Below are 27,249 nucleotides of genomic sequence, written 5' to 3' on the forward strand. Positions count from 1 at the left end.
TTGTGGCTCACGGGCCTAGTTGCCCCACGGCATGTGGGATCCTCCCAGACCAGGGCTCGAACCCGTGTTCCCTGCCTTAGCAGGCAGATTCTCAACCACTGCGCCACCAGGGAAGCCCCCTAAATAACTACTTTAAAAAATTCTGTGATATACATTGGTGTTAATGGTCATGGGTATAATGGTAAAAATGGTATGTCATTATTTTAATTAATTTTTATTAGATTTTAAGAAGATTGAACACATTTTGATACATTTATGAGCTGCTTGAATGTTTAATTTTGTAAAATGTATGTTTATATTCTTCACCTGGTACTCAATTGGGGTGTTCTTCTTCTTCATTAATAGCTCTTTATATATATAAATTCCTTTTCTACTTTACACTGAAAATATTTCCCTAAGTGTTTTTTTTTTGTGTCATTCGGCTAGTTTATAGTGTTTATGTTACAGAAGTTTTAAATTCATGTGCTGTGAAATCTATTGGTCATACTTTATGGTTTGTTTCTTCCTTGGTTTTTATGCTAAAAAGTCATTCCTCAATCTGAGATCATGTACATATTAACTGTATTCTTCTTCTAGTTCACATAATTTTACTTTTACATGAAATGCTTTTTATATAACTAGAATCAAATAATTATCACAGCCATTATTTATTTTAAAATAGGTATCCTTAGGTATCATGGATAATAGAGTGTATTTCTGGGTGTTCCATTCTTTTTCATTAATCTATCTGTCACTTCTTGATTCAGTTTCATAGGCCTCTTTTTACTTGACTTATAATATAAATATAATTTTAATCATGCCATCTTATTATCTGTAAAGTTCATTCATTTTTCTTGTGCAATTTTCCCCTTCCCCGAGACATCTCATCAATCAAGATACAAAACATTTCTTGCGTCCAAAAATGTAGCTTCTAGCAGTTAATCTGCTCCCTACCTCTGGCTCCGTACAACCCTGATCTGCTTTCTGACACTCTAGATTAGATATTATCCCTTTTCTAGAATTTTGTATACATGGAATTAAACAATACATCCTTTTTCTGTTGTTATTTTATTATTTATTTATTTAATTTCTTTTTTTATTGGGGTATAGTTGTTTTACAATGTTGTGTTAGTTTCTACTGTACAGTGAAGTGGAGTTCCCTGTGCTATACAGCAGGTTCTTATTAGTTATCTATTTTATACATATTAATGTATATATGTCAATCCCAATCTCCCAATTCATCCCACCCCCCGCCACCCGCTTTCCCCCCTTGGTGTCCATTTGTTTGTTCTCTACATCTGTGTCTCTATTTCTGCCCCGCAAACCAGTTCATTTTTCTAGGTTCCACATATATGCGTTAATATACAATGTTTGTTTTTCTCTTTCTGACTTATTTCACTCTGTATGACAGTCTCTGGATTCACTTCACTCTGTATGACAGCCTCTAGATTCATCCATGTCTCTACCAATGACCCAATTTTGTTCCTTTTTATGGCTGAGTAATATTCCATTGTATATATGTACCACATCATCTTTATCCATTCGTCTGTTGATGGGCATTTAGGTTGCTTCCATGTCCTGGCTATTGTAAATAGTGCTGCAATGAACACTGGGGTGCATGTGTCTTTTTGAATTATGGTTTTCTCTGGGTATATGCCCAGTAGTGGGATTGCTGGGTCATGTGGTAATTCTATTTTTAGTTTTTTAAGGAACCTCCATGCTGTTCTCCATAGTGGCTGTATCAATTTACATTCCCACCAACAGTGCAAGAGGGAATATGTCCTTTTTTGTTTCTGGAGTCTTTTGCTCAGGGTGATGTTTTTGAGATTCATCAAAGTTCTTGCATGTGTAATCAGCTTATTCCTTTTTATTGCTGGGTAGTATTATATCATGTAGATAATCCATAATTTGTCTATCCGGATTCCTCTTGATTGACATGTAGCTTTTTTCCAATTTGGGGTTTTTATGAAAAAAAACTACTGTGAACTTGTTATACACGTTGTGGAAAATGTGTTCATTTCTTATGTGTAAACACCTAGAAGTGAATGTTTGGGGTCATGTAAGTGTATATTTAACATTAGAAAAAATCTACCAACTGTTTTCCAAAGTATTGTATCATTTTGTCATTTTCCTCAGCACTGTAGGATGCTTCAAGTTGCTCTGTATCCTTCCAAATAGTTCGTTTTGTCAGTCTTTAAATTGCAGCCATTCTAGTGATTGTGTAGCAGTACATTGTTTTGCTTTAATTTACATTTTCTTGATAACTGATCATGTTGAACATTTTTGAGCCTAGTGGCCATTAGACCATCTCTTGTGAAGTATCTTCAATTCTTTTGTCATTTTTTAAAAATCACGTTTTCCTATTTTACATATATGTGTGTGTATACACACACATACAACATAACACACATATATTCTGGATACAGGTACTTTTTCAGGTGTATATTTTGCAAGCCTGCATATTCACATTCTTAACAGTGTCCTTTTAGGAGCAGACATCCTCCAATTTATCACTTTTATGTTGCGTGCGTACTCTATTGTATCTGAAAAATCTTTGCTTACGTCAAGATTGTTAATATTTTCTCTCAGTATTTCACACACAAGGCCTGTTGCCTGCCAGAGAATGAAGCCAAATCAAAGCAAGCAGAGCTGAGAGAATGAGAAGGAGAGAGAATGGGTCTAAGTTCTCTTTTACTCTAGAACTAGTTTAGCTCCATTGTAACTAAGTCTGACCCTTCTGGGGTCCCCACTGAATGTCCCTGATGTTCATTAAGGTTTTTCTACTCTGGCTGGTCAGAACTTCAATGTCTCCTAGCCTGATGTGACCTTTGGAATTGCTGAGCTTACAGCTCTTTGTGGAGTTTCACCCTATGCAGGCATAGGTTCGTCTCCAGCAACAGATTCAAGAGGACTCCTCTGCAGGGTTTAGAGCTCTCCCTCTGCATGGCTCCCTCCTTTGTGGCACACTGTGATACAAATCCTAGTTGCTTCAACTTCTTCAAACTCCCGTCTTTCTCCTCACCTTGGCAAAACCGCCATGCTTTGTTGGGTTCAACCTTCCTGCACTGAAGTCTGGAAACTGCCTCCAGGTAGAAACGTATTAGGTATATGGTTTAAATCATTTGTTTACCTTTTTAAAGATATTATAGTCCTGTGGTTCTTGTTGTCCAGTGTCTAAACTTTTTTTTTTCATATATTTTATCGAGTGTTCTAGTTGTTTACAGAAGTAAAGCATGTCTGGAATAGTATCTATAATGACAGGAATTGCATTCTGTAAGATTTTTTGTTTGTTTGTTTTGTTTTAATTGTGGTAAAACATATATTAAAAATGACCATTTTCACCGTTTTTAAGTGTACAGTTCAGTGGCATTAAGTACATTCCCACTGTTGTGCAACCATCGCCACCCTCCATCTCCAGAACATTTTCAGCTTCCCAAACTGAAAATCTGTACCCCTTGAACTCCCCATTTTCCACTTTTCCCCAGCCCTTGGCAACCACTGTTCTACATTATGTTTTTATAAATTTGACTGCTTTAGGTACCTCATTTCAGTGGAATCATACAGCATTTGTATTTTTGTGACTGACTTATTTCACTTAATATAACATATTCAAAGTTATTCCACGTTGTAACATGTGTAAGAATTTCCTTCCTTTTAAAGGCTGAATAATATTCCATTGGATGTATATACCAGGTTTTGTTTATCCATCCATCCTTTGATGGATATTTGGGTTGCTTCTACCTTTTGGCTATTGTGAATAATGTTGCTATGAACATGCGTGTATAAAAATCTCTTTGAATCTCTGCTTTCAATTCTTTTGGATATATACCCAGAAGTGGAGTTTCTGGATTATGTAGTAATTCTATTTTTAATTGTTTGAGGCACCACCATAACATTTCCACAGCAGCTGCAACCTTTCAGCAATGCACAAGGGTTCTATTTCTCCACATTCTTGCCAAGAGTTGTTTCCTGGTTTTTTGTTTGTTTGTTTGTTTTTAATAGTAGCCATCCTAATGGGTTTGAAGTGAGTGTTATCTCTTGTCTTCATTGTTTTTAATTGATTTTTTGTTCTGACACATTTTGATCTCCATCTCATTTTCTTTTGTGTATATTCTATAGATTATTTTGTTTGTGTTTATCATGGGGATTACATATAACATCTAAAGTTATGACAATTTATCTTAAATTGATACTAACTTAACTCCAATTTAGACAATAAAGACTTCAGTAAAAACTTAACTTTCACATAAAATAGTGTTTTGCCGAAAGCCTGCTTTCGGTTTTAAGGTTCGTTGGATTCACTGGCAAAATAACCACTCGTTTCACACAAATAAACAGCTTTAATCAACGATTTAATGAAAGGTGATTTAACTTAATTTTTTTTTTTTTTTTTTTTTTTGCGGTGTGTGGGCCTCTCACTGTTGTGGCCTCTCCTGTTGCAGAGCACAGGCTCTAGACGCGCAGGCTCAGCGGCCATGGCTTACGGGCCCAGCCGCTCCGCGGCATGTGGGATCTTCCCGGACCGGGGCACGAACCCGTGTCTCCTGCATCGGCAGGCGGACTCTCAACCACTGCGCCACCAGGGAAGCCCTCTCTCTCATATTTGAAGAACAGTTTTGCTGGATATAGAATTCTAGGTTGAAAGTTCTCCTCTTTGACCACTCTAAATATCTTACTGCTTCTGGCTTGCAAACTTTCTGCTGAGAAATCCACTGATAATCTTATTGGGGATTCCTGTAAGTGTCTGATGCCTAGAACTTTATTTTTCTTTCTGTTCCTATAATCTACCTGAATTGAGTCAGTTCGATGTTCTTTAAGAGTTTTACAGTACACTAGTTTACCTTTTTTGTATCATTAGAAAAGTTTTGTTTTTATTTTCTTTACCTAATATTAATATTGCTGATGAAATTGATTATATGATGTCACAATAAAGCTAAACAAAACAAAACAAAATAAAAACCCGGATCCTCAGTGGCATTTGAGGTAATGCAGTTATTATTCACATTTATCACATTTATGGAGTCAGGTGGGAATTGGGTCGGCACTGCTTTTCTTTGTTGGGTTTGCTGGCAGGTTTGGCTGTTGACTCGTCGTCAATCAGCTGGGGAGACTAACACAACTTAGCTCTTTTACACCTGTCCTTACTTTTCTAGCAGGCCAGACCTGGGGTATTTTCACGGTGATGGCAGAAGTGTGGGAGGCCCAGCCCTAACGTGCAAGCCCAGTTGAGCGTCTGCTTGCATTACGTCTACCAACGTCCTATTTTCCAGGGCAAGCTCTACTATTTGCACGCATATCAGGAAGCGGGGCAAATCACTCCGCTTATCATGGGAATACCTCAAAGTTACAAGACAAATGGCATGGACTCAGGAAAGAGTGATGAATTGGAGCCATCATTGCAATCTAGTATATCAACCTAGTTTCCTTTTATTTTATTTGTGTAGAATATACCTACCTCTCCATTAAAATTTCCCATGTACTTCTTTAAATAATTTATAGATGTTTCTTTTTTTATGAAAGCTGATTTTATTTTGGTTTTTAATAGGAAGGCTTTATTACAGTTACATAACTTTATATATCATATATATCTTTTTCTCTTGTGTAATTTTATCATTTTGTTTTATGCTTTCTACTTTCTATATTTTTCATTTTCTTTGTGTCTTGTATATATACACTGTTGCTATACTTATATATTATTTAGTGTGTAGAAATTTATGTGTACTGTTTTATATAGTGTAATGGTTAACAGTTAAGTTTTCAATATGTTTTAAAACCCACACTTATCTATTTATTAAAATTTTTTTAATGGACATATTTTGAATCCCCCAGTTAAGGAATTTTTGTACCACACTTACTTTCTCTATACCCCTTTTAACCTACATTCCCATTTTATTAGCATATTGACTTATACTAAATATTCCTATTAAACATTTGAACAAGAATAACTTCTGATATTGCATATTTTTTTACTCAGTTTTATGCTGTTTACACTTATATTAGTGTCTAACTTGTTTCTATGCTCACTTTCATTCTTTTTATACTGTGAGTTTTTATCGATCTTGTCTTCAATAAATCTATCATTTATTTAACAGTGATGTCAGGAACTGTACTTAGTCAATTATGGATGGTATACTTTAGGAAGAATATAAAATTATTAGGCCACAAACTTTTGCACTTATAATCTTCATTTATTATACTTTTATCTGTCTGATGTGTTGTTTTGGAAGACAAATCTGAAGTCACCATAACTTCATTCTTCTATTTGTACCTGGATTTTCTGCTTTGATATTTTTAGGATATTTTTTCTTTCATTGAAACCAAAACTGGGTTCTAGGAGGTCTCTTGGTGAGTCTGATGAACTGATTTTCTCTAGGTCATGCTGAGGCTTTTTCAGTTTGCACACCCTGGTATGCAATTATTTCCTTAGTTGTTTTAACCGCTACCCTCTCTCTCCCCAGTTCCTCCCCCACCTGCCAGGGGAACATTGATGATTTTTAACTTGATTCATTATTTCCTATCCCATATCTGTGTTTACCTTCATAATTTAAATATCTTTCTTCCTTCATTTTCTTACTATAAGGTGAGATTTCCAGGTTTTAGCATTTATAAAGTGAATTTTTATTCTGCAGTTGCATTTTTACTTTTCCTGAAGTGGAGTATCTTGTTATTCCATTTTATCAATTTTTTTTTTGGCTGCGCCACACGCGGGATTTTAGTTCCCTGACCAGGGATCAAACCTGTGACCCCTGCAGCGGAACACAGAGTCCTAACCACTGGACTGCCAGGGAATTTCCTCGTTATTCCATTTTAAACTTAACCTATTGTTTTTCACCTCAGTAAATTTTCTCTTAGTGGCCTCCTGTTTTTGAGATGTGGTTTTTCTTGCATTCTAATGAGGGTGCTAAAGAGTTTTCTGCTATTACTTCTGGATCCTGTTAATAGGCCATAGACTTTTCTGTTGACTGTTTTAAGTGATTTCTTTCCCTTATTTTATCACAGAGATTCCATTGTTTATTCCTCATTACTCATTCCAGGACCAGGTAAAATCTACCTTGGCTTGGAGTGGACCAGCAGTTTGGATGTATCAATTGCATTTAGACTTCTCAGAGTTCCAGCTGGTAGGAAGGTGGATAAGCACAATTCCCTACACAATTTGTACTGTGTAGTAAGCACTGATATTGCACTGAGGTTTATTTCTCCTCTCCACTTCCTCATTCCTTTGCATTTAGAACAAATGAAGTATCAAAGTTTTTCACTTGTCCAAGTATCTCTCAGCTGTTAATCTGAGAATTGAATGCAGGTCTTGCTTCTTCTTCACTGTCTTCGTCCTTTATTTTCCTCTAAATGATTGTGACAATGTCACATATATAATTTCCAAACTAGATTGATGGCAACTAGTGCATATTATTATGGATTTACCAAATATATCTACATATAAAATATATATGTGTAGTTTTAAATGTATATTTATATATGTTAAAATAAACATTTAAATGTATATATGTAGTGGCTTAAGCACATCATTATTTCTGGGCATTTAAATCACTTCTATTTCTCCAGTATTAAAATAATGTATATTCATTTTTTACATGTGTTCAGACTATTTTCTTGGGATAAATTCTTAGAAGTGTAATTACTGGCATAAACATTACTAATATTTTTGTGCATTTTTGATATATATTGACAAATTGTTTTCCCAAATCTTCTTACCAAGTTAAATTTCCAGAAGCAGTACGAGCATATGTTCTCATTAAAATTTTTTTTGAGATTATATGCTTATTTTGGAAAAAAAAAATACAATTCTTAAAAACTATGAAAAGAAAATAAAAAGCAGCCATGTTTCACTGCCTAGTAATGACTATTGCTGTTGGTTTGGCTTAGTTATTTCATTTTCTGCTCTACTTTCTAGGATGGATGGATGGATAGATACGTAGGTATGTAGGTAGATAGACAAATAGGATGCACACATTGATGAAATTCTATATGATGATAATTAAGGCGTTTTAAATTTTTGTGTGATTATGCATAACCCTCTGATTAATGTCTTTATATTTTTTAGAAGTTTTTTTTTGTATTGGAGGATAGTTGATTTAATGTCTTTATATTTAATACAAATTATTTATTTCATTAATGTAAATCCTAGGAAGAAAATCAGGAAGAGTAAATATTTTTAAGATTATGTCTGTGTAGTATACCCTTAGACACATATAAAATTTCAAAAGGATGTGTCAGCTTATGCTCTCAGCATCCAGGTATATGAATATTCGTTCCAAATTTACCCTTGTAAGTATTATGTATTTAAAGGATTTTTTCATTTTGTTTAATTTGATAGGAAGAAAATGATATATTTTTTGTTTTGATTTGTGTTTATTTGATTACTACTCAGGTAAAATATATTTTTTCTAATGGTTATTATCCATACCTAAATATTCTTCTGTAAATTTATTTTTTAATTTAAAAAAAAATTTTGGCTGCAATGGGTCTTCACTGCTGTGCATGGGCTTTCTCTAGTTGCAGCAAGCAGGGGCTACTCTACGTTGCGGTGCGTGCCTTTCTCATTGCAGTGCCTTCTCTTGCTGTGGAGCACGGGCTCTACACACGTGAGCTTCAGTAGTTGTGGCTCGAGGGCTCTAGAGAGCAGGCTCAGTAATTGTGGTGCATGGGCTTAGCTGCTCCCTGGCATGTGGGATCTTCCCAGACCAGGGCTCGAACCCATGTCCCCTGCATTGGCGGGTGGATTCTTAACCACTGCGCCACCAGGGAAGTCCCTGTAAAATTTCTGTTAAAGTTCATAGTCAATTTATGGACTTTTATTGGTGTGTATAACAATTTCCTTATTAATGTTAACGATTTTAATCACACGGTTGCTATTTTGTACAGATAAAAAATTAATTCTTAATTTTTATCCAACCACATTTATTTCTATATTTCGTTGTAAATTTTGAATACATCTAGTTCAAAAAGTCTATTTAAGTAATCAGCGAATTACTTAAAACATTGTAGTTGCTCAGAAAATTATGTTAAAAGGCTAATAAAGTGAAAACCTCCCCACCCTCCAAGTTCAATTTTTTTCTTTGCAACAACAGCAACAGGAATCGAATCAAATACTATCCCAATACTCAGCTTGACTGACTTCTTTTTTTTATTTCAGAGAGTAAAGGACCATGCCTTACATTCTCTCACCTAAGTTTAAAGGATTCCTTCAGAGATCTGTTTAATCCCAAAATGGAGATATTTTTGATATTGTATACAAGGAACAACCCGAGCTGTGCTGAGTCACTGTTTGAGCAGGATAACTCACTTAATGTTAATTTCAACACAAGAAAGAAAACAGTCTGGCTTATTCATGGATACAGACCAACGGGCTCCACTCCACCATGGCTTCAGAACTTTGTGAGAATTTTGTTGGACCAAGACGATATAAATATAATTGTAGTAGACTGGAACCGAGGTGCTACAACTTTTCTTTACAGTAGAGCGGTTAAAAATACCAGAAAAGTTGCTGTGAGTCTGAGTAGGTACATTCAGAATCTTTTGGTAAGTCTGGAATTTTATGTGTTATATATGTTATACAATATACAGTATGTTATGTAATACTGCAAAGTGGTAATAAAATACCATTTTCCTGTAGCATTTAGAATTACTGCATTGATATGCTAATGTATGCAGCCATCTTTTCTTTGTGTAAGGATAATTCTATACCTAGACGTGATCTTAGTTTTTAAAAATTATCTTAAAGACTCAGTTATTGTGTTTTATCTTAAAATCCTTTAAGATTTTTGTTTTTTTAACTCTACCTATACTTCAGGATAATGTAGTGATTCTATGTACACAGAGGGGATAAACTATACAATCATTAGATTTTTTTAGATATATTTTCTAAGGTACGTCTAAAATGTTTCAAATTGATCAAGTGTGCGTTGGTAAAAGTGAGGGGAAAACAGCTTGAAAAGTAGCATACTTTTGCCAACCGTGGAGGCAGGTCTCAGTTCCATTTACGTTTATCCAGCATTTAGGTCCAGGGTTGGGATGAGTCAAATAAATTCAGGCCAGTTCTTGGTCGTCTATAGTTGAATTGATCTTTGACTGCTAAGTCAATACATATGAAGATCCATGTCTGTTCTAGAGGGAGGTGGTAGTGATGGCACTCGAGAGAAAGAAGGGTGATATATGATTTGGGGACATTCTTGAGCTTGAAATCGCCTTTGAGTTGTGTTGTGCTGAACTTCCAAGACTCTGCTGAAATCGAGCAAGCATCATAGATCCAAGAAGCAGTTGCACACAGTGGTTAGGAGTCAGGCTGGAGGGGTTCAAAGACCACCAAATCCATATCATCTGTGTGAGCTGGAGCAATTGCTTAACTATTCTGCCTCATTTCCTTGTCTATACATTTGGGATAACAAAACTTTCTAACAATATTTTATTTAAGTATTAAATGAAATTAATTCTTAACCAGCACCTGGCATATAATAACCATTGAATAAAATCAGCTATCATTATTATTTTTACATCCTCAAATTTGGACAAAACCAAACTATGCCTCTGGAGACAGAAGAAGTAATTGATTCACCTGTTCTTACTGATAGTCTATAAATTGCATAATTGATTTTTCCTTTTAGCGGTGGTCTTTGCTCTAATTCATAAATATGTACCTCAAAGTGTGGAACATGTGAATGTTAAGTAGAGAAATTTAGGAAAATTGTAGTATTAGATTTCTAACAGTGCTTTTGCTTGCAAAGTCTCCGTATTAAGGAGAAGGGATGAAAAAGTTCAGTAGCACTGAAGTTGAGAGTGATACTCCCTGGAGGTTCCAGGCATTGGTCTGAGAAATTTGTTGAAGAAAATTATCATTCTGTGCCTGCAAAACCTGAATCTAGTTTCTCATTAGAGTAAATGTTCCACATCTTTCTGTAAGCCATTGGATGTGTCACTGTGTAGAATGGACCATGACCTGCTTCCTGAGAGTGTGGTAGAAGAAATTCTTCCTCATTTAAGCTCCTAATGCCCCCCTCCCCCTCCCCTGGGCTGAGACTCTAGAAGGTGTCCAAACTTGGGCTTGGAAGATCAGACTCCATTACTCTCCAGCTTGTGCTGGGGGAAATCACTTAAAAATCTCTGAGTCTCATTTTATCATCTCCAAAGTAAGGATGATTTTTCACACGGTTTGGTCTTCCTAAAGTTTTTGACACAATCTACAGATAAAAAAGGGAGGTAGATTAGGTTATATTTTGGAGTTGAACAGACCTGGATTTCAAGTCTTTTTCCCTTATAGTAATACGTATATGAGATTTTGGGCAACTCATTATCAAACGGTATTTATTCAGCATTTAATAGATGCTGGGGAAAGTTTTAGGCAATAGGATAAAAATATGTAACTCATAGGACTATTGTGAATATTACATATGAGATTTAAAAAACACATACCAAGGTGGCTAGCACAAAGTTAGTTTTGTTATTATTATTACAAAATGCTTTATTAATTAAATGTATTATTTTGCATACGCTATTCTAGATAAAAATGACAACGTTTTCTAAATTTTTAAATAAAAATTTAATGGTATTAAAACTGTACAGAAAAATCAGATATTTTATGGAAAAAGTTGAACAAAGATATAGTTATGTGAAATTATAAAATCCCATTCCCTGTCTCCCAGAAATGGATTAAACCGGAAAAAATAATGAATTTTAGAATATCGATGCAACAGGCATAATTTGTGATTTTCTGAAATGAAAATTGTAACATTGTATTTTGAATTGCAGGGGCATGGAGCATCTCTTGATAATTTTCATTTCATAGGTGTGAGCTTAGGGGCTCATATTAGTGGATTTGTTGGAAAGATATTTCATGGTCAAGTTGGAAGAATAACAGGTAAAAGTATTTTTGACAAAATTAATATTTTAGCATACTTTTAAGCATCAGAAGTTCTTACTTTATTTAACATTTAACAGGGGCAATATTTAAGGAAAGGAAATGATGCACAAACTTTTTTTTTCTATATTATATTCAGATGCTGGTATTTGTTTGGTTAGACTCTTAAGTCTTACTTATTTCTTCACCGAACTTAAATTACCCATATAGAAATGGGAGGAAAATGATTAATTTCTGCAGTCCCATATGAATTTTAAGGACACATTATTGTATCAATCCTAAGGAAAGTTTGGCCCGTCAAATGTAAAACTTTTTTCATGTATTAACTAAGAAGATAACCTATTACCATGTACTTAAATTTTAGAAACTTTAATGTATTTTAATTCTTTTAACAATTTTACTTGAACACTAGAAGGGAGGATCAGGAGTTGATATCCATGCCTGAGGGATTCTGGACCCCAGTTCTCCTTGTATTTCCTTAACAAGGTTACTGCATCCACAAAGCTTAGTAACCAAATAATGCTGACATGGACGTTCAGGCTTCCCTTTAGGAGTGGTGGTGATTTAAAAACTATCCTTCCCCAGTTAATTTAGCTTTTTAGAATTATTGAGATCCATTCCCATAGATGATTTATAATAATTTCAAATGTTAATACTAGAGTCTTAAGTTAACAAAGAGGGAGGGTAGAGGTGAATAACTTGTTTAGATCTTTACGATCTTTACAAACCTTAAGTATACCTTACTTACTTTGATCAGTTTTAACTTGATTCTCATTATCAAATGAGATGTGAAAGTTGAGGTTAACTGAATGAATGTGGGACCGTCAAAAAGTTAGTAACAGCTAAGCCAGGATTTATACAAAGGCCTCTAGCATCCAAAGTCCATTCTCTTTCAACCACCATACTAGCTCAATTTGATCTGCTGGTAATCCTACTTTATTTTAAGGTGTGTTGATTCACATATGAGTCTAGTTTGAATGGTTCCACATGCCAAGCAATCATCAGGATTTAAAAAGCCAGCAAATGCAGTGGTTCTACATCAGAACAACTTATAGGAAGAGAGAAGTTTCTGCCTCATTCAGTCATATGGGCCAAATAAACTAGGGAAAACAGAAGGTACTGAGATAAAGCAATATTATATTTTACTTTTTAAGATGATTGTTGCCCTATTGCATAGATGTTCTCAAGGCATTGCATTTCATGTCCTCCCCACCTTTTTTACACACTGCAGGTCATGAGCTTCAAATTTTTATTTAGAATTACAAGTACACCAGAAATAATATCTATATTTTATGAAACTTTTAATATATTTTCCTTATGCGTACGCGGGAAACTTTTGTGAGAAATGAATGATAAGCTAATAATAAATATGTTTTATTCCAAGCTCAAATTGCACTTAACATTTTAGACCTATAGAGAGATCCAGGATGAGCTCGTGCAGAATGAGCCTCAAGACAGGACCAGGATAGTATTTATTATTTCCCCTCCTCAGCAGTAGTAGTAGTTACTTTCTGTTACATAGAGATTTACTATCAGTGTATTCCTAATTACTTCTTAAGTAAAACTGCTAAAAAAACCCACAATATTTTGTCTAGGCATCTGTAGTGTGGCTTAACACTACATCATTGATGAACTCTGAAGACTGGAAAAAAGATTATTCAAATAAAGAAGATACTTGCTATTCATCTAATTTCATTTACCGTTAGATTTGTTTTAGGACAGGTTTAAGCTAAAACTGTATAGGCTCATTATGTTTATAATGTAATAATAATGCAAGCATATGATCTACTGAACTCTGTAGTATGACTTGATTAATAGATTAATAGCTTCTTTCTTGAATTTCAGGTCTTGACCCTGCTGGACCACAATTCTCTGGAAAACCATCAAATGGCAAATTAGATTACACTGATGCACATATTGTGGATGTCATACACACTGATACCAATGGTAACAATGTAGGATTTATTGCTTAATCATTTGAAAATAGAAAAGGAGATGTAGACAGTGGGGAAGAGGAAAACTTAATAAGAGAGAGTAGTGGATGAAGTGATAAGACTGTAATTATATAGTGATTATATTTCCCACAAGCAACATTTCTTGGAGTTAGTGAAAACCTGTGGTGTCCAATGGAACTCTTTGCCTTCAGCTTTCCTCCTTCAGGTTTCAAGAACTGTCATGTCATCCTAAAAAAACTGAAATTTGATAAAAAAAATATACTTCATCCTTTTCATGTTATTAACATTTTATTGATTTGATTATAACTTCCCTCATGCTTAATGTTCCTGATGCATTTAGATTACCATTCTCTCTTATCATTTTATCACTTTGTTGTATGTCAACTCAAACTCAGCACAGATCTTCAGGCACAGAGAGAGTACTTTTCCCTAAAGATTTTTAATTATTTTCCTCAAAATGTCTAACCGACTATTGATCTTTTTAACCAGAGTGCGTTGGACAGACACTTTCAGGTAATATTTTAGATGGCCCAGATCCCCTTCCTGAGTTGAAACTGATGGTACTAATATATATTGAGTACTTCGTATATACGAGGCACTTCAAGTTCTTTATGTGAATTGATTATGGAATTCTCCTAAGTCCCCATGAGTAAGTAAATGTTATCATCCCCCTTTTACAAATGGAGAAGAGGCTCAGGTCAAGGTGACAAGGCCAGTAGGAGGCAGAGTCAGAATTTGAAATAGAATCCTCTGATTCCAAAATCTGCACTTCACCAGTATGCTGCTCAAATTAACTGGAAATTTACATGTGTTTGGTTGGGGTGCATGGGGAGGATATAGTGCTAAGGCAGAGACAGGAGGAAGTGACCCAAAGACTGCTCCCAACTCCCTATTTCCTCAGGTTTATTTTCTCTTTGGTCCAGGTAATTTATTTTCTCCCATATTATTCTGAATTTACCCTGTGGTGATCCATACCAATGATTCTGTGAGATATATAAATACCATTAATGCCATAGATGACAATTTTTCAAATTCTATGTCTATATGCCCATGGGCTGAGCCTATAATCAGATTATGCTCTTTATTTGGAATCTAAGTTCATCTACATCATACAGAGAGTCAGTGCCTAAAGTCTCATAGTTCTGATACCCTCAACCTTTCACGTTTTCTTTCTCTAGCCCTGTATATCAGCTTAACATTCCCACACACAGCACACCTAGTGCCAATTACTCTGCAATTTTGAACTCCTCTTTTTGAAATTCCAACTTCAATTCTGCTTATGGCCTTTTGAATTGGCTCTTCATACTTTTTATTGTTTTTGTTTGCATTTTTGACTTTTCCTAATAAACTGTTTGGATTGTCTTATATTCTTAATATCTTTTGATGACTCAGCTTATCAAATCTAACTTGCCACTAGATGCCACATAGTTGGCACCTTTAACTGATCTTTTTATGACTATCACAAATGAGGAACACAGATTTTTGATACTGCATATTCACCTGTCTCAAGGAATCTCTGAATGAGATACTGCCCTTTCCTTAAATACTAACCTATGAGTGCATTTTCTACTTGCCAGTAATTCTTGTCCTTTTTCAGTTGTATATGTTAAGGAAGCTATGTTGCCTTTCATAATTGTTGATTAGGTAATTTGAACAAACATTCCTGCTGGGATATCAGGAAAAAATTACCAGTCTAATATCCAGAAGACAGAAAAATTCCAGGGAGGTGAACTGGTAATTTGGAGTCACTTTTCTCTGGTGTAGAGAATATGGGAAGTGTTTTTGAAACCCTCATATGAGGCTTGTAAAACATCTTATACTACTTTTTGGGACCCCAAAGGGTAGCGCTATAGGAATAAAGGTAAACTTGAAATAAACCAGCCTTTTTATAATCTCTAGTAAAGCTTTTAATAATCTGAAGTTGCCAGAAAAATCTCATTTATTGTGTTTTGTTTAAGGAGCTCTTGGATTGTTGGACCTGCTAGGTACCTGATAGAAGCCAATAATAGTCCTTTTTTGTAGGAAGATCACATCATCCTTGGTCTCAAATTATTTTTATAAATATATATATATATATATATATATATATATATTTTTTTTTTGCGGTACGTGGGCCTCTCACTGTTGTGGCCCCTCCCATTGCGGAGCACAGCCTCCGGACACGCAGGCTTAGCGGCCATGGCTCATGGGCCCAGCCGCTCTGCGGCATGTAGGATCTTCCTGTACCGGGGCACGAACCCGCGTCCCCTGCATCGGCAGGCAGACTCTCAACCACTGCGCCACCAGGGAAGCCCTATAAATATATTTTTAAATGTGCAGCATCCAAATAAAGATAGCCAGGTACACTTGAAGCAAGAAACGTGCATGAGAACCAACAGAAACAATAATCAGCAGAAACAGACCCATAGGCCTCCAATACTGGCTAAAACGTGCTTAATATTTTCAAAGAGATAAGATAAGACTGCAAATATCAGCAGAGAATGACATTTAAATATAAATATGACCTATTATATTTGATAAAAATAATAAAAAGTTTTTAACTTAAAAAATAAAATAATTGACAATTATTGAATTGGTTGAACAGAAATTTTGAATCGGGTAAAAAGAGAAAGCGAGTGACTTGGAAAATAGTTGAGAAGTCTGTTTCTAGAATAAAGTAAAAGGGTACAATACGGAGCAAAAATCAGAGAGCAGACAATACAGAGAGGTAAGAGGTACATAGGATAAATAGTGAGAAGGTCAATCATGTTTCATTCAAATTCAAAATAAAAGGAGAGAAAAATGGAACAGAAATGATATCTAAAGATAATATCTCAGAATTTCTAAAAACTGAGGAATTATAATCAATAAAAAATTGGAATGCACAGTTAATTCCAATGTGAATAAATAGACATCCTCATTGAGACACATGATAGTAAAGTTACAGAAAAGACCACAACAAAGCATACAGCATAAAATTAAATGAATAAAAAATGACCCAAATTATAACTAGTTTCTCAACAGAAACAGTGGAAGCTAGGAAAGAATAGAGTTATACTTCCAATATGGTGAAAGAAAATAGCTGCCTAGTATCCCAATCTGTTTCAGGAAAAAAGAAAGGAAACTATATAGTTTCAGACAAGTATACACTGAGAGAAATTGTCATCAAAAGAAGGAAAATTATCCTTTGATGGCTATTCAGGAAGGAAGAGTATTGAAAATGGTAAAATACAGTTCAATCTAAATGGATGTTGATGGCATAAAACACTGTTATTGTTTTATGGAATTTGGAATATATAGAGAGAATTAAAATACGTGACAAAAATAGCATATTTTGGGGAGCTGTTAACTGAAGTTCAAGCATTTTTTGTTCCTTTAATTGTATGGAAGAAAGGTTAAAAGTAATTGTCAACAGTTGGTATTTACAAATCAAGGCTTTCTGTTAAATCTCTAGGTATCCAAAAAGAAAAGAGTAAAAGAGTATATAACTTCCAAAGCAACGGAGGACAAAAGGGAATAATTTTTTTTAAGTCCAAAAGAAGGCAAGAAAGGAGAGAAAGAATCATAAAGATCAGACAAAGTAAACAGAAGTAAATAATATGATGGTAAAATTAAACCCAGCTATACCATTAAATGTAAATAGCCTAAATGAAATTTAGGCTGTTAGATTCAATTAAAATATGGTGTCACACTTAGTTAAAAAGATGAAAATTCAATTATGTGTTATTTATTAAAGACATATATAACAGTAAGGAAGCAGAATATGTGAAAGTAGAACATTGATATGCAAATATTATCCACCAAAAGGTGGTGAATCTACATACATTAACTTAGACAAAAATAATTTTATCTCAAAATTAGTAGAAACATAGAAAGGCTTAAAATTATAAAACTTTCAACTCACCAGGAAGATAGTTTGTATATACCTAATAACATGGCTTAAAATTACATAAAGCAAACTTTACACTATCCCATTGCAGAAAGAAAAGCAACTGTGCAATCATAGTGGGAGATTTTAATTAGAAAAATTGATCTAATGGACATTTATAAAACATTATACCCAACAACTGGAGAATATACATTCTTCTAAAGCATCATGGATATTTTAGAGAAACATTATACACTGGGCCTTAAAAATATTCTCAAAATTTTCATAGAGGGGGAAGCATAAAAGGTAGTATTCTCTATATTCAAAGCAATTAAACTATAAATAAATAAGAAAAATATAAGTAGAAAATCCATATATTTTTAGAAGAAACATTTTTAGATAACTAATGAGGGAAGAATAAATAATAATGGAAATATAAAATATTTTGATTCAATAGTATTAAAGTTACTACATATTAAAATTTGTTGGAGTCAGCAAAAGCCATGACTAGAAATAAATGTCCAGTTACAGATATCTTAAAAGGCTGAAAATCAATAATCTAAACATCTATCTTGGGAAATTAAGAATTAAACATAAAACATACCCATAGATATTAAGAAGTTGATGATAAACATACAAAAATGGAATAAAAATATCAATTAGAAGTGATATAAAAAGCCAAAAATTTGCACTTTAAAAAGACAACATTAATTATTTAAAACTATGTCATTTTTACCTTCTTTCAATAAAATGAAAGGAACATAGAATGCTTGAACTTTATATATCACCGTCCAGAGTAATGAGTCCTTGGAGAGAAAAAAACAGAAAGGACAAGGAGAGAAAACACAACTAAAATCAATAATAATAAAGGAGATAGTGTTAGAGATACTATAGGTATTAAAATCATCACAAAGCAATGTAATGAACAATATTTTGCAAATAAATATGAAAATATATGACCATATGGTATGATATATGAAATATAAAAATTCTTATGAAAAGCAAAAGCATTTACCAAACTGACAAATGAAAAGGGAAAGTTTGAAGAGTTTTTTAACTATTGATAAAATAGAAACTGTAATTTAAAGCCTTCCATCAAAGTAAATTCCCAGGCAAGTTTTTGTTCTCTACCAAACAATTAAGTGATAAATAAGACCACTGTTTCATAAACACCTTCAGATAATAACAAATAAATAGGAAATGGTTTGCAACCTTTTTAGAAAGCCATCACAAACTTAATGTCAAAAGTTGAGAAAGACATTGCAGAAAAGACAGTTTGCTGGACATTCTCTATAATAATCATAGATGCAAAAATTCTGCATAAAATATAAAATTAGTAAGCCAGCAGCATATAAAATTGGTATTGAATCACATCCATTTGGGTTTATTATCAAAAAGCAAATTTAGTTTAACATTCAAAAATCGGTTTCTTAATTCATCTTAGCAAAAGAATAAGGGAGAAAATTCATTTAATAATCTCAATCAAATGAAGAAAAAGCTTTAGGGAGAATTTATGTATGGCAAAAACTGGAAAATTGGGAAAAGAAGTAAAATTCCACAATCTGTTAAAATATATCTATTCAAAAATCTGTAGAAAATGTCACGTTGATGATGGAATTTGGAAGACTTTCTTTTTGAGACTGGGAACTGGAAAAGGATGCCTAGTCTAGTCATTCTGAAGCAACATTTTACTGGATGTCTTAAGTGCAGTAAGGGGAGAAAAGTATTAAAAGATATAAAAATATAAAATCATTTTCAGATGATATGTTTGCATACATAGATAACCCCAAAGAATCTCCAGATAATTAGAATTCACAGGAAAATTTAGCAAGGTTGTTGAATATAAGCTATATATACAAAATTCAATTCTTTCTAGAAACCAGCAATAAGAGTTAGCAAATAAAACTTTAGAATTATACCATTTTAATAAGATAAAATCTAGAAATAACTCTTAAGAAAATTGTGCAAGTGCTCTACGCAGAAAACCACAAAACATTGCAGACCAAAATAAAAAGGAACTAAACCACACATATGAATGTGAGTGTTGTATACATGTCAATTTTTTGCAAGTTGACCTACAGATTCAATGCAATCTTTGTCAAAAGCCAATACTTTTTAAATAACCTCACAAGCTAATTATAAAATATGGAAATGAAAAGGGTCAAGTATTGTTATTCTTTTTTTTTAAATTAATTTATTTGTTCATTTTTGACTGTGTTGGGTCTTTGTTGCTGCGTGCGGGCTTCCTCTACTTGTGGCGAGTGGGGGCTTCTCTTGTTGCGGAGCACGGGCTCTAGGCACACAGCCTTCAGTCGTTGTGGCTAGCGGGCTCTAGAGCGCAGGCTCAGTAGTTCTGGCGCACGGGCTTAGCTGCTCCGCAGCATGTGGGATCTTCCCGGACCAGGGTTCGAACCCATGTCCCCTGCATTGGCAGGTGGATTCTTAACCACTGCGCCACCAGGGAAGCCCCTGTTAAAGTGTTCTTGAAAAGAAGAAAAAAGTGCAAAGACATGTGCTTCCGGATATCAAGTCTTATGAAATGGTAATAGTGAAGACAGTGTCATTAGTGTAAGGGTGACAAAAAAGTCAGTAAAAAAAAAAAAACCCAAAAACAGGGCTTCCCTGGTGGTGCAGTGGTTGAGGGTCCGCCTGCCGATGCAGGGGATGCGGGTTTGTGCCCTGGTCTGGGAGGATCCCACATGCCACGGAGCGGCTGGGCCCGTGAGCCATGGCCGTTGGGCCTGAATGTCCAGAGCCTGTGCTCCGCAATGGGAGAGGCCACAGCAGTGAGAGGCCAGCGGACCACACAAAAAAAAAACAAAACAAAAAAAACAGAGTTATGGAACTTATTACATTTATTATGACTTTGGTACTGCTGGACAGTGTGAAAATGATTCTTTTTTTTTATGGGTTTCATTTTTTTAATTGAAGAATAGTTGATTTACAATATTGTGTTAGTTTCAGGTAAACAGGATAGTCTTTTTTTTTTTTTTTTTTTACAGATTATATTCCACTATAAGTTATTACAAGATATTGGGTATAATTCCCTGTGCTATACAGTAAACCCCTGTTGCTTATCTGTTTGAGGTATTAATCCCATACTCCTAATTTGTCCCTCCTCCTGCTCTCTCCCTTTTGGTAACCATAAATTTGTTTTCTATGTCTCTCCCTTTTGGTAACCATAAATTTGTTTTCTATGTCTGTGTGTCTGTTTCTGTTTTGTATATACATTTATTTGTATTATATTTTAGATTCCACTTATAAGTAATATCGTATTTGTTTTTCTTTGTCTGACTTATTTCACTATGCATAATATTCTTTAGATCTATCCATGTTGCTGCAAATGGCAATATTTCATTTTTTATGGCTAAATAATATTCCATTCACATCTTCTTAATCCAGTTGTCTGTTGATGGGCACTTGGGTTGCTTCCATGTCATGGCTGTTGTACATAGTACTGCTTTGAACACTGGGGAGCATGTAACTTTTCAAATTGGTGTTTTCATTTATTCCAGATATACACCCAGGAGTGGAATTGATGGATCATATGATAGTTCTATTTTTAGTTTTTTAAGGAACCTCCATACTGTTTTCCATAGTGTCTGCACAAATTTACATTCCCGCCAACAATGTACGAGGGTTCCCTTTTCTTAACATTTGTTATTCGTAGACTTTCTGATAAGTGGTTCTGTGTCAGTCAACTGAAAACTCAAAATGAAATAAAAAGGTCTCTAACTCCCAAAACACAAAAATTCTTTTCCTATGGTGTGTATAAATGTGAAAGGAAAAGCAATAAACATATTACAAGATATTATTTAAAAAATCTTCATAACATAACATTTTTCTTCAGTGTGCATGAAAAACCATAAGCCAAATTCAAACATTAAGATGTCTGATTATTGAGAACTTCATTGAAGAACACTTTATGAAAGCTAACAGCAAGGCAAAACAGGAAAAGAGTTAAGTAAGCACTATACATCAGTAATAAAGAAAAATACAACTTAATTAAAACAAATCAAGACTTGAACAGACATTTTACAAAAGAGAAATTCCAACTAGGCAATGGAAAGTTCTTAAAATCTTCAGTGAGCAGAAACATGTAAATTAAAACCCCAGTGAAACAGCACATGCCTACCAGAATGACTAAAATTAGAAAGCCTTACAAGACCATTTATTGGAGAGGATGTAGACTAACAGAAATATTCACATGTTGTTGGTAGGGCATAAATTGGTACAACCTCTTTGGCAAATTATTTAGGATTATTTATTAAAATTGAAGATATTCATATTTTATAACACAGCAATTCTACTCCTAGGTATAAAACCAACAGATATTCCTTCACATATGCATTGATGTGTGTGTTCAAGAATGGTCATAGTATTAACACATATTAACCCCAAATTTGAAACAACATATGTCCACCAACAGGAGAATGGATAAATAAGTTATAGTATGTTCATTCAATAAAATACTATATAGCAATGAATGATTACAAATGAATGACTACATTTACACCCGACAATGTGGTTTAATATCACAAATATACTGATAATTGAAAGAAGCCAGATACAAATATGAATACAAATATATTTCCAAAATGGGCTAATCTAAAATATATTGTTTTAGAGGCATCCGTGGAAGGTAAAGAATAGCAATAGCAAAAAAGAAAAAAAAATTAAAAGTAAACATGGTTCTTAGTTTTATAGAAAAGTAAGAAGCTATTTACTGGGTTAAGGTCACACTGGAAGTTTCTAGGTTCTATTTCCTGACATGGGTGTGGTAGCTAAGTGGCTATTTGCTTTATATTCATTAATTAATCTTTAGTTTTATGTTCTTTTCTGCATGTAGGTTTTATATTTTACAATAAAAAGAAAATTAGAAAGCCATATCTGCTCTCCCCACCCTTCTTGAAATCAAAAGAATGTATGGCCTAAGCAGACCAAGCTGCCCTGCCCCTTCCATCTGATAAAAGGGAAATAACATGCCTGAATCAAGGGCTGCTTGTAATAATAAATATCTTTTGCTTCTTCCTGATTCCTGAGCAGTCTTCTTGGTTTGATTTTACTTCAGAAGCAGATTGGAGAAAATGATGGCTCTAAACCTGAAACACCCTAGTCTTGGAACTCTATGTTGAGTTCAGATAGGGGGAAATTGTAAAGATCTCCAAAATTATTGGACTTTTTTTGGGTTATATTTAGAAGACTGTCCTTCCTTACTAAAATTCCACAAGCTAAGTGGATAATGGAATGTAGAGGAATTGGTTAGCATACCCTCACCACTGTCACAATCAAATCATACATATGCTTCCCTGGATTCCAGGGAGTTCTAAGGAAGTCATGTAAGTTGTCCTTTGTCTTTCCTTATATGCTGTATCCCCTCCCCTGTAATGTACCTGCCCAGTGTCCTCATGCCCTGCTAACACCTCACTAGCTGTTATCGTGTTCCGATACATACTAGAACTAAATCAACTAACTGCAACTTAATCCGTACCGTCAGACCCAAGTATTTATCTTCATTGTACTGAATCTATTGCTGATCTCTCTCAAGAGTTCATTATGTTGTAGGAAATTTCTTGTACCCCAACCCAAAGCATTGCAATCTTACTTGGCAGCAAGATTTTATATCTAACCGCAGTCCTGAATATTCTGAGCTTGCTAACCTCTTTCCTTCCTATGGCTCCCCTGGGTTATAGATCCCATAGTGGTAATGCACCCAGAACTTGCATCTTCCCTGGTGCCCCAAGGCTCTACAGATACAGTTGGCTGTCTGTATCTGCGGATGTGGAACTCTTGGGCACAGAGGGACGACTGTGCTGCGCCATTCTATATATGGGACTTGAGCATCCTCAGATTTTGGTGTCCGTGTGGGAGGGCAGGAGATTGGGGGGGGCAGTCTTGGAACCAATATCCCATGGATATCAATGGACAAGTGTATACAGAAACTCTTAAATCATAGCTACATGTTTCGTGTCACTCTGGCACAACTTGTTCCAGCAGAAGCAGCGTTCGATTTTTCCAGTTAGTGAGTCTAGCACCAAATCCTACACATTATTATCCAGAATGAGACTGAATGATCACACTCACCTAAAAGATCCTAAATGACTTGGCTTCATTTCCTCCAATGCTCTTTCTCACGCATTACACCAGCTAACCTGGATTCTTTGAATATTCCATGTGCACACAGATACCTTCTTGACTCACTGCGTTGCTCACATCCTTCACATCTCTGCTCAATTCTCACCTCCTCAGTGGGAAATTCCCCAACCAAACTACTTAAAAGTGCAACCTAACACACTCACTAGGCATTCACTGTTCCTTATTCTACTTAATTTTTCTCTACAGCACTTATTATTATCTGACATACTGTATTTTTACTTGTTTATTATGTCTTTCTCCCACTAGGATGTAATTTCCACTATGATAAGGATTTTTGCTCTATTTTCCTTTTTCACTTGTATATTCATAGCACAAAGAACTGTGATGGACCCACAATAAACTGATCACATGTAAATGTGTTAAATTAATGAAACATAATTTGCATGAGGAATTAATACCAGAAAAACTCATCTTTTAAAAAATAGCATTTATCTTATTTTCAATTCAAATTTTGAGTCACTTTCAAAGGATTTTATAGGAGATTTTGTTTTACATAAGTGTTGCTGACCTGATTATATTTACTTTGTGATTCTTGGGTGCTTTTCTTCTCAGGTTTAGGCATTAAAGAACCCTTGGGACATATAGATTTCTATCCAAATGGAGGGAAAAAGCAACCTGGCTGTCCTAAATCAATTTTTTCAGGTATACCAATAGTATTTTAGAATAAATTGTGCATGAGTCAAAATAATGAAAGAAAATCAGTTTACTTTTTTCCCTTATTAATCTGGGGGCAAGATTTTTTTTTATCACCATTGCTCATGATTCAGGAGTTATTGGTGGAAAATGGTTTAATGTGATCCTTCTCGGTTCATAAATGTTACCAGTAGACATCCCATTTGGTTATGGGTGTAACCTATTACATTATAGTCTCAACAGTTTTAGTTTATCATTTTAAACATTAGGAGAAGTTATAAGTCAATGAAGAAGCATGTATAGCAAAGTTATATAACACAAGTTTGGCTTCAGGATTAAATTTTTACCATTACCATAGTATTGTACAAACACAGATTTATGAACTTCTGCACTTGGTTATTCTGCACATAAATAACTGAGCAACATCTCCAGGTGTGGAATTTGGCTCACTTCAGAGCTATGGCAAAAAAATGTTCTGAGGTCTACAGTGGCAGCCAGTCACGTACCACATCATTAAAGGCCAGTGCAACCAGAGAAGTTTGGTTAAAGGGATAGGGATGTGAGAAGTTAGGAAAGGAAAGAGACATGATAAAGTTTTAATGTCACCTTGTTTCACATTCATCTCCGACACTGAATAGAAATGTTAAGCGTGAGAGTTTAGAAGGGAGATATGTGTACACTAGTTATTAAATATGGTAGCACTGTGTGTAGAGTTTGTTGAATAATTGAAATTAAACATTTTTGCTGTGTTATTACTTTAGAAAAATTTCTAATAAATCTCATGTAAAAGGCATATTACATTTAAGTTTTAAATGGTAACATTTATTTAGTTGCCTGAGATAAAACTGCATTGTAGTCAGCACTTTGATATTCATACAGTGCACAGCATTAGGTAGAACTTAATATTTTTTTTTCAAACTTACTTGAACTTGGCTTAATACATCTAACTGCTTGACTTTGAACACTTAAGGACTTGAATTTATTAAATGCGACCATCAGAGAGCAGTTTACTTATTCATGGCAGCTTTGGAAACAAGCTGCAATTTTATTTCATTTCCTTGTCATTCATACAAAGATTACAAGACTGGTTCATGTGTGGATTGTGCCGACTTTAAGGAAAAATCGTGTCCTAAACTAGGTAAGAGAGATTATCATACTTGCTATACTTCTTTGTGGAAAATGAACAATGTAATTTTGTTAGTATTTTCTGCTGGAAGCTTTCATACTTACTTGTGAATATGCTATTAACATTTTATGGAAAAATTTTCTGTGGAACAGAGAAAATAGTTATTTCCTACTAAATATTTTTCAGATTCTTAGTGAGAGGAACTTGGTCAACCTCCTTTCTGTGTTCCATGTTGTGGGCGCATTTGGTCGTCTCATGATGATACTTGTTCTTGATTCACAAAAGGATCTCACTATTTAGCATCCATCTATATTTCCACTAAAGAAAGAAACTTGTGCATTCTTAGTGGTACTGAGGGTTTTGTTTGTTTGTTAGTTTGTATTTTTAAGGGAATTCTTAACAAGTGAAGAGGTGTGAACCATGGTTAGCTTTTCATTTGCTATTAGCAAGTAGATATGAATCATGCATGGTCCACACCATCTAAATCAATAAACTTAAGAGCAGTTAAGTGTTGCAACTTTTGATAACTAAAGCCTGCCAGTGGGAAATTATAGAGAATAAAAGAATCCATATAAAAAATAGAATGTTAGAGCTGGAAAGAATCTCAGAGGCTGTTTGTTCAGGGTTTGCCAAAGACAATACCAGACCCCAAGCGTGTCATGGGCATGTAGACATCTGATCAGTATCATGATAGGCTCTACCAGAAATGTTTCCAAAGCCAAGTAACCTCAATGAAATGGGTAGCAATTACAAAGGCTGAATTAAACAGCCTCCTGCGGTTTTCTTTCACAGGAGGTTTATACTAATATACTAGAGAATTGCTAGAAGAGGCAGGCAATATGCAGGCTTTGCATGACTTATTTCCTCATAGACCCCTTCTGTGCACAAAATATCTTGTGGGATTAGTTTTCTTCAGTCCTCATGTTGGGGATTGCTTTTCTGGTCCCGTTGCTTTTCCATATAAATGAGGAAATTGTGACACCGTGTGAACATATGGATTGCTGAAGGGCACAAGTGAAAACGGGAGTTAAATCTCTGAATTTTCAATTCAGTATTCTTTCTACTGCATTCAAATTTCAAATTCGGAGGTAGCAGTGTGGAAACAGACACATACATGAAGTAGAAAGCATATTAAATACGTGTGTGTGTATATGTTATATATTCTGTATGTACAAATATTGTTTGTATCTGAAATATATATTATACATACAATATATAGTGTACATAGATGCTATCTATAATATATACATTGTATATATAATGTATAAATATGCATACTGTATCTGTATGAATGTGTATATAGGATAATTGAAGGCTGTGCTCATGGAGGTAAATTCTGTGTTCAAGTTTTATCTAATCAATTTATTCTGCTGAATTAACTGAAAAGAGTTTCAAGTAAAATTCTGCATTTGTAATAGTAAAAACTTATACAAATGGACTTTAACTACATGGCATATGCAAAGATCTGATAAGGTTTCCAGGGAGTAGATTTATTTGTGAATCTTGAATTTAAGAGTTGTTATTGTAGTTGAAATAAATAGAATGTGAAATTATTTGAAAAATGATTTTTTAATTATAAAAATTCATAAATTATAATAATTATCATAATACATTGATCCTTTAGTTCTTTTAGTGATTTGATATTTTTGTATGCTATTTGATAAAAGTCCAATTACTAATATTC

General features: G+C 34.4%; 1 protein-coding gene across 1 annotated transcript in view; it reads left to right on the forward strand.

Annotated features, from left to right (window-relative positions):
• LIPI (lipase I) overlaps positions 1–27,249 on the forward strand; it is a 78,440-nt gene that overhangs the window by 6,964 nt on the left and 44,227 nt on the right. The window contains exons 2-6 of the mRNA XM_022574583.3: positions 9,131–9,516; positions 11,740–11,848; positions 13,694–13,795; positions 24,359–24,448; positions 25,410–25,577. Of these exons, the coding sequence (XP_022430291.3) occupies positions 9,131–9,516; positions 11,740–11,848; positions 13,694–13,795; positions 24,359–24,448; positions 25,410–25,577 (855 nt within the window). The remainder of the gene's footprint in view (positions 1–9,130; positions 9,517–11,739; positions 11,849–13,693; positions 13,796–24,358; positions 24,449–25,409; positions 25,578–27,249) is intronic.

Source organism: Delphinapterus leucas, chromosome 4, assembly GCF_059928025.1.
Source record: "Delphinapterus leucas isolate spDelLeu-1000000601 "Yukka" chromosome 4, BTC_Dleu_Yukka2, whole genome shotgun sequence".
Lineage (NCBI taxonomy): Eukaryota > Metazoa > Chordata > Mammalia > Artiodactyla > Monodontidae > Delphinapterus > Delphinapterus leucas.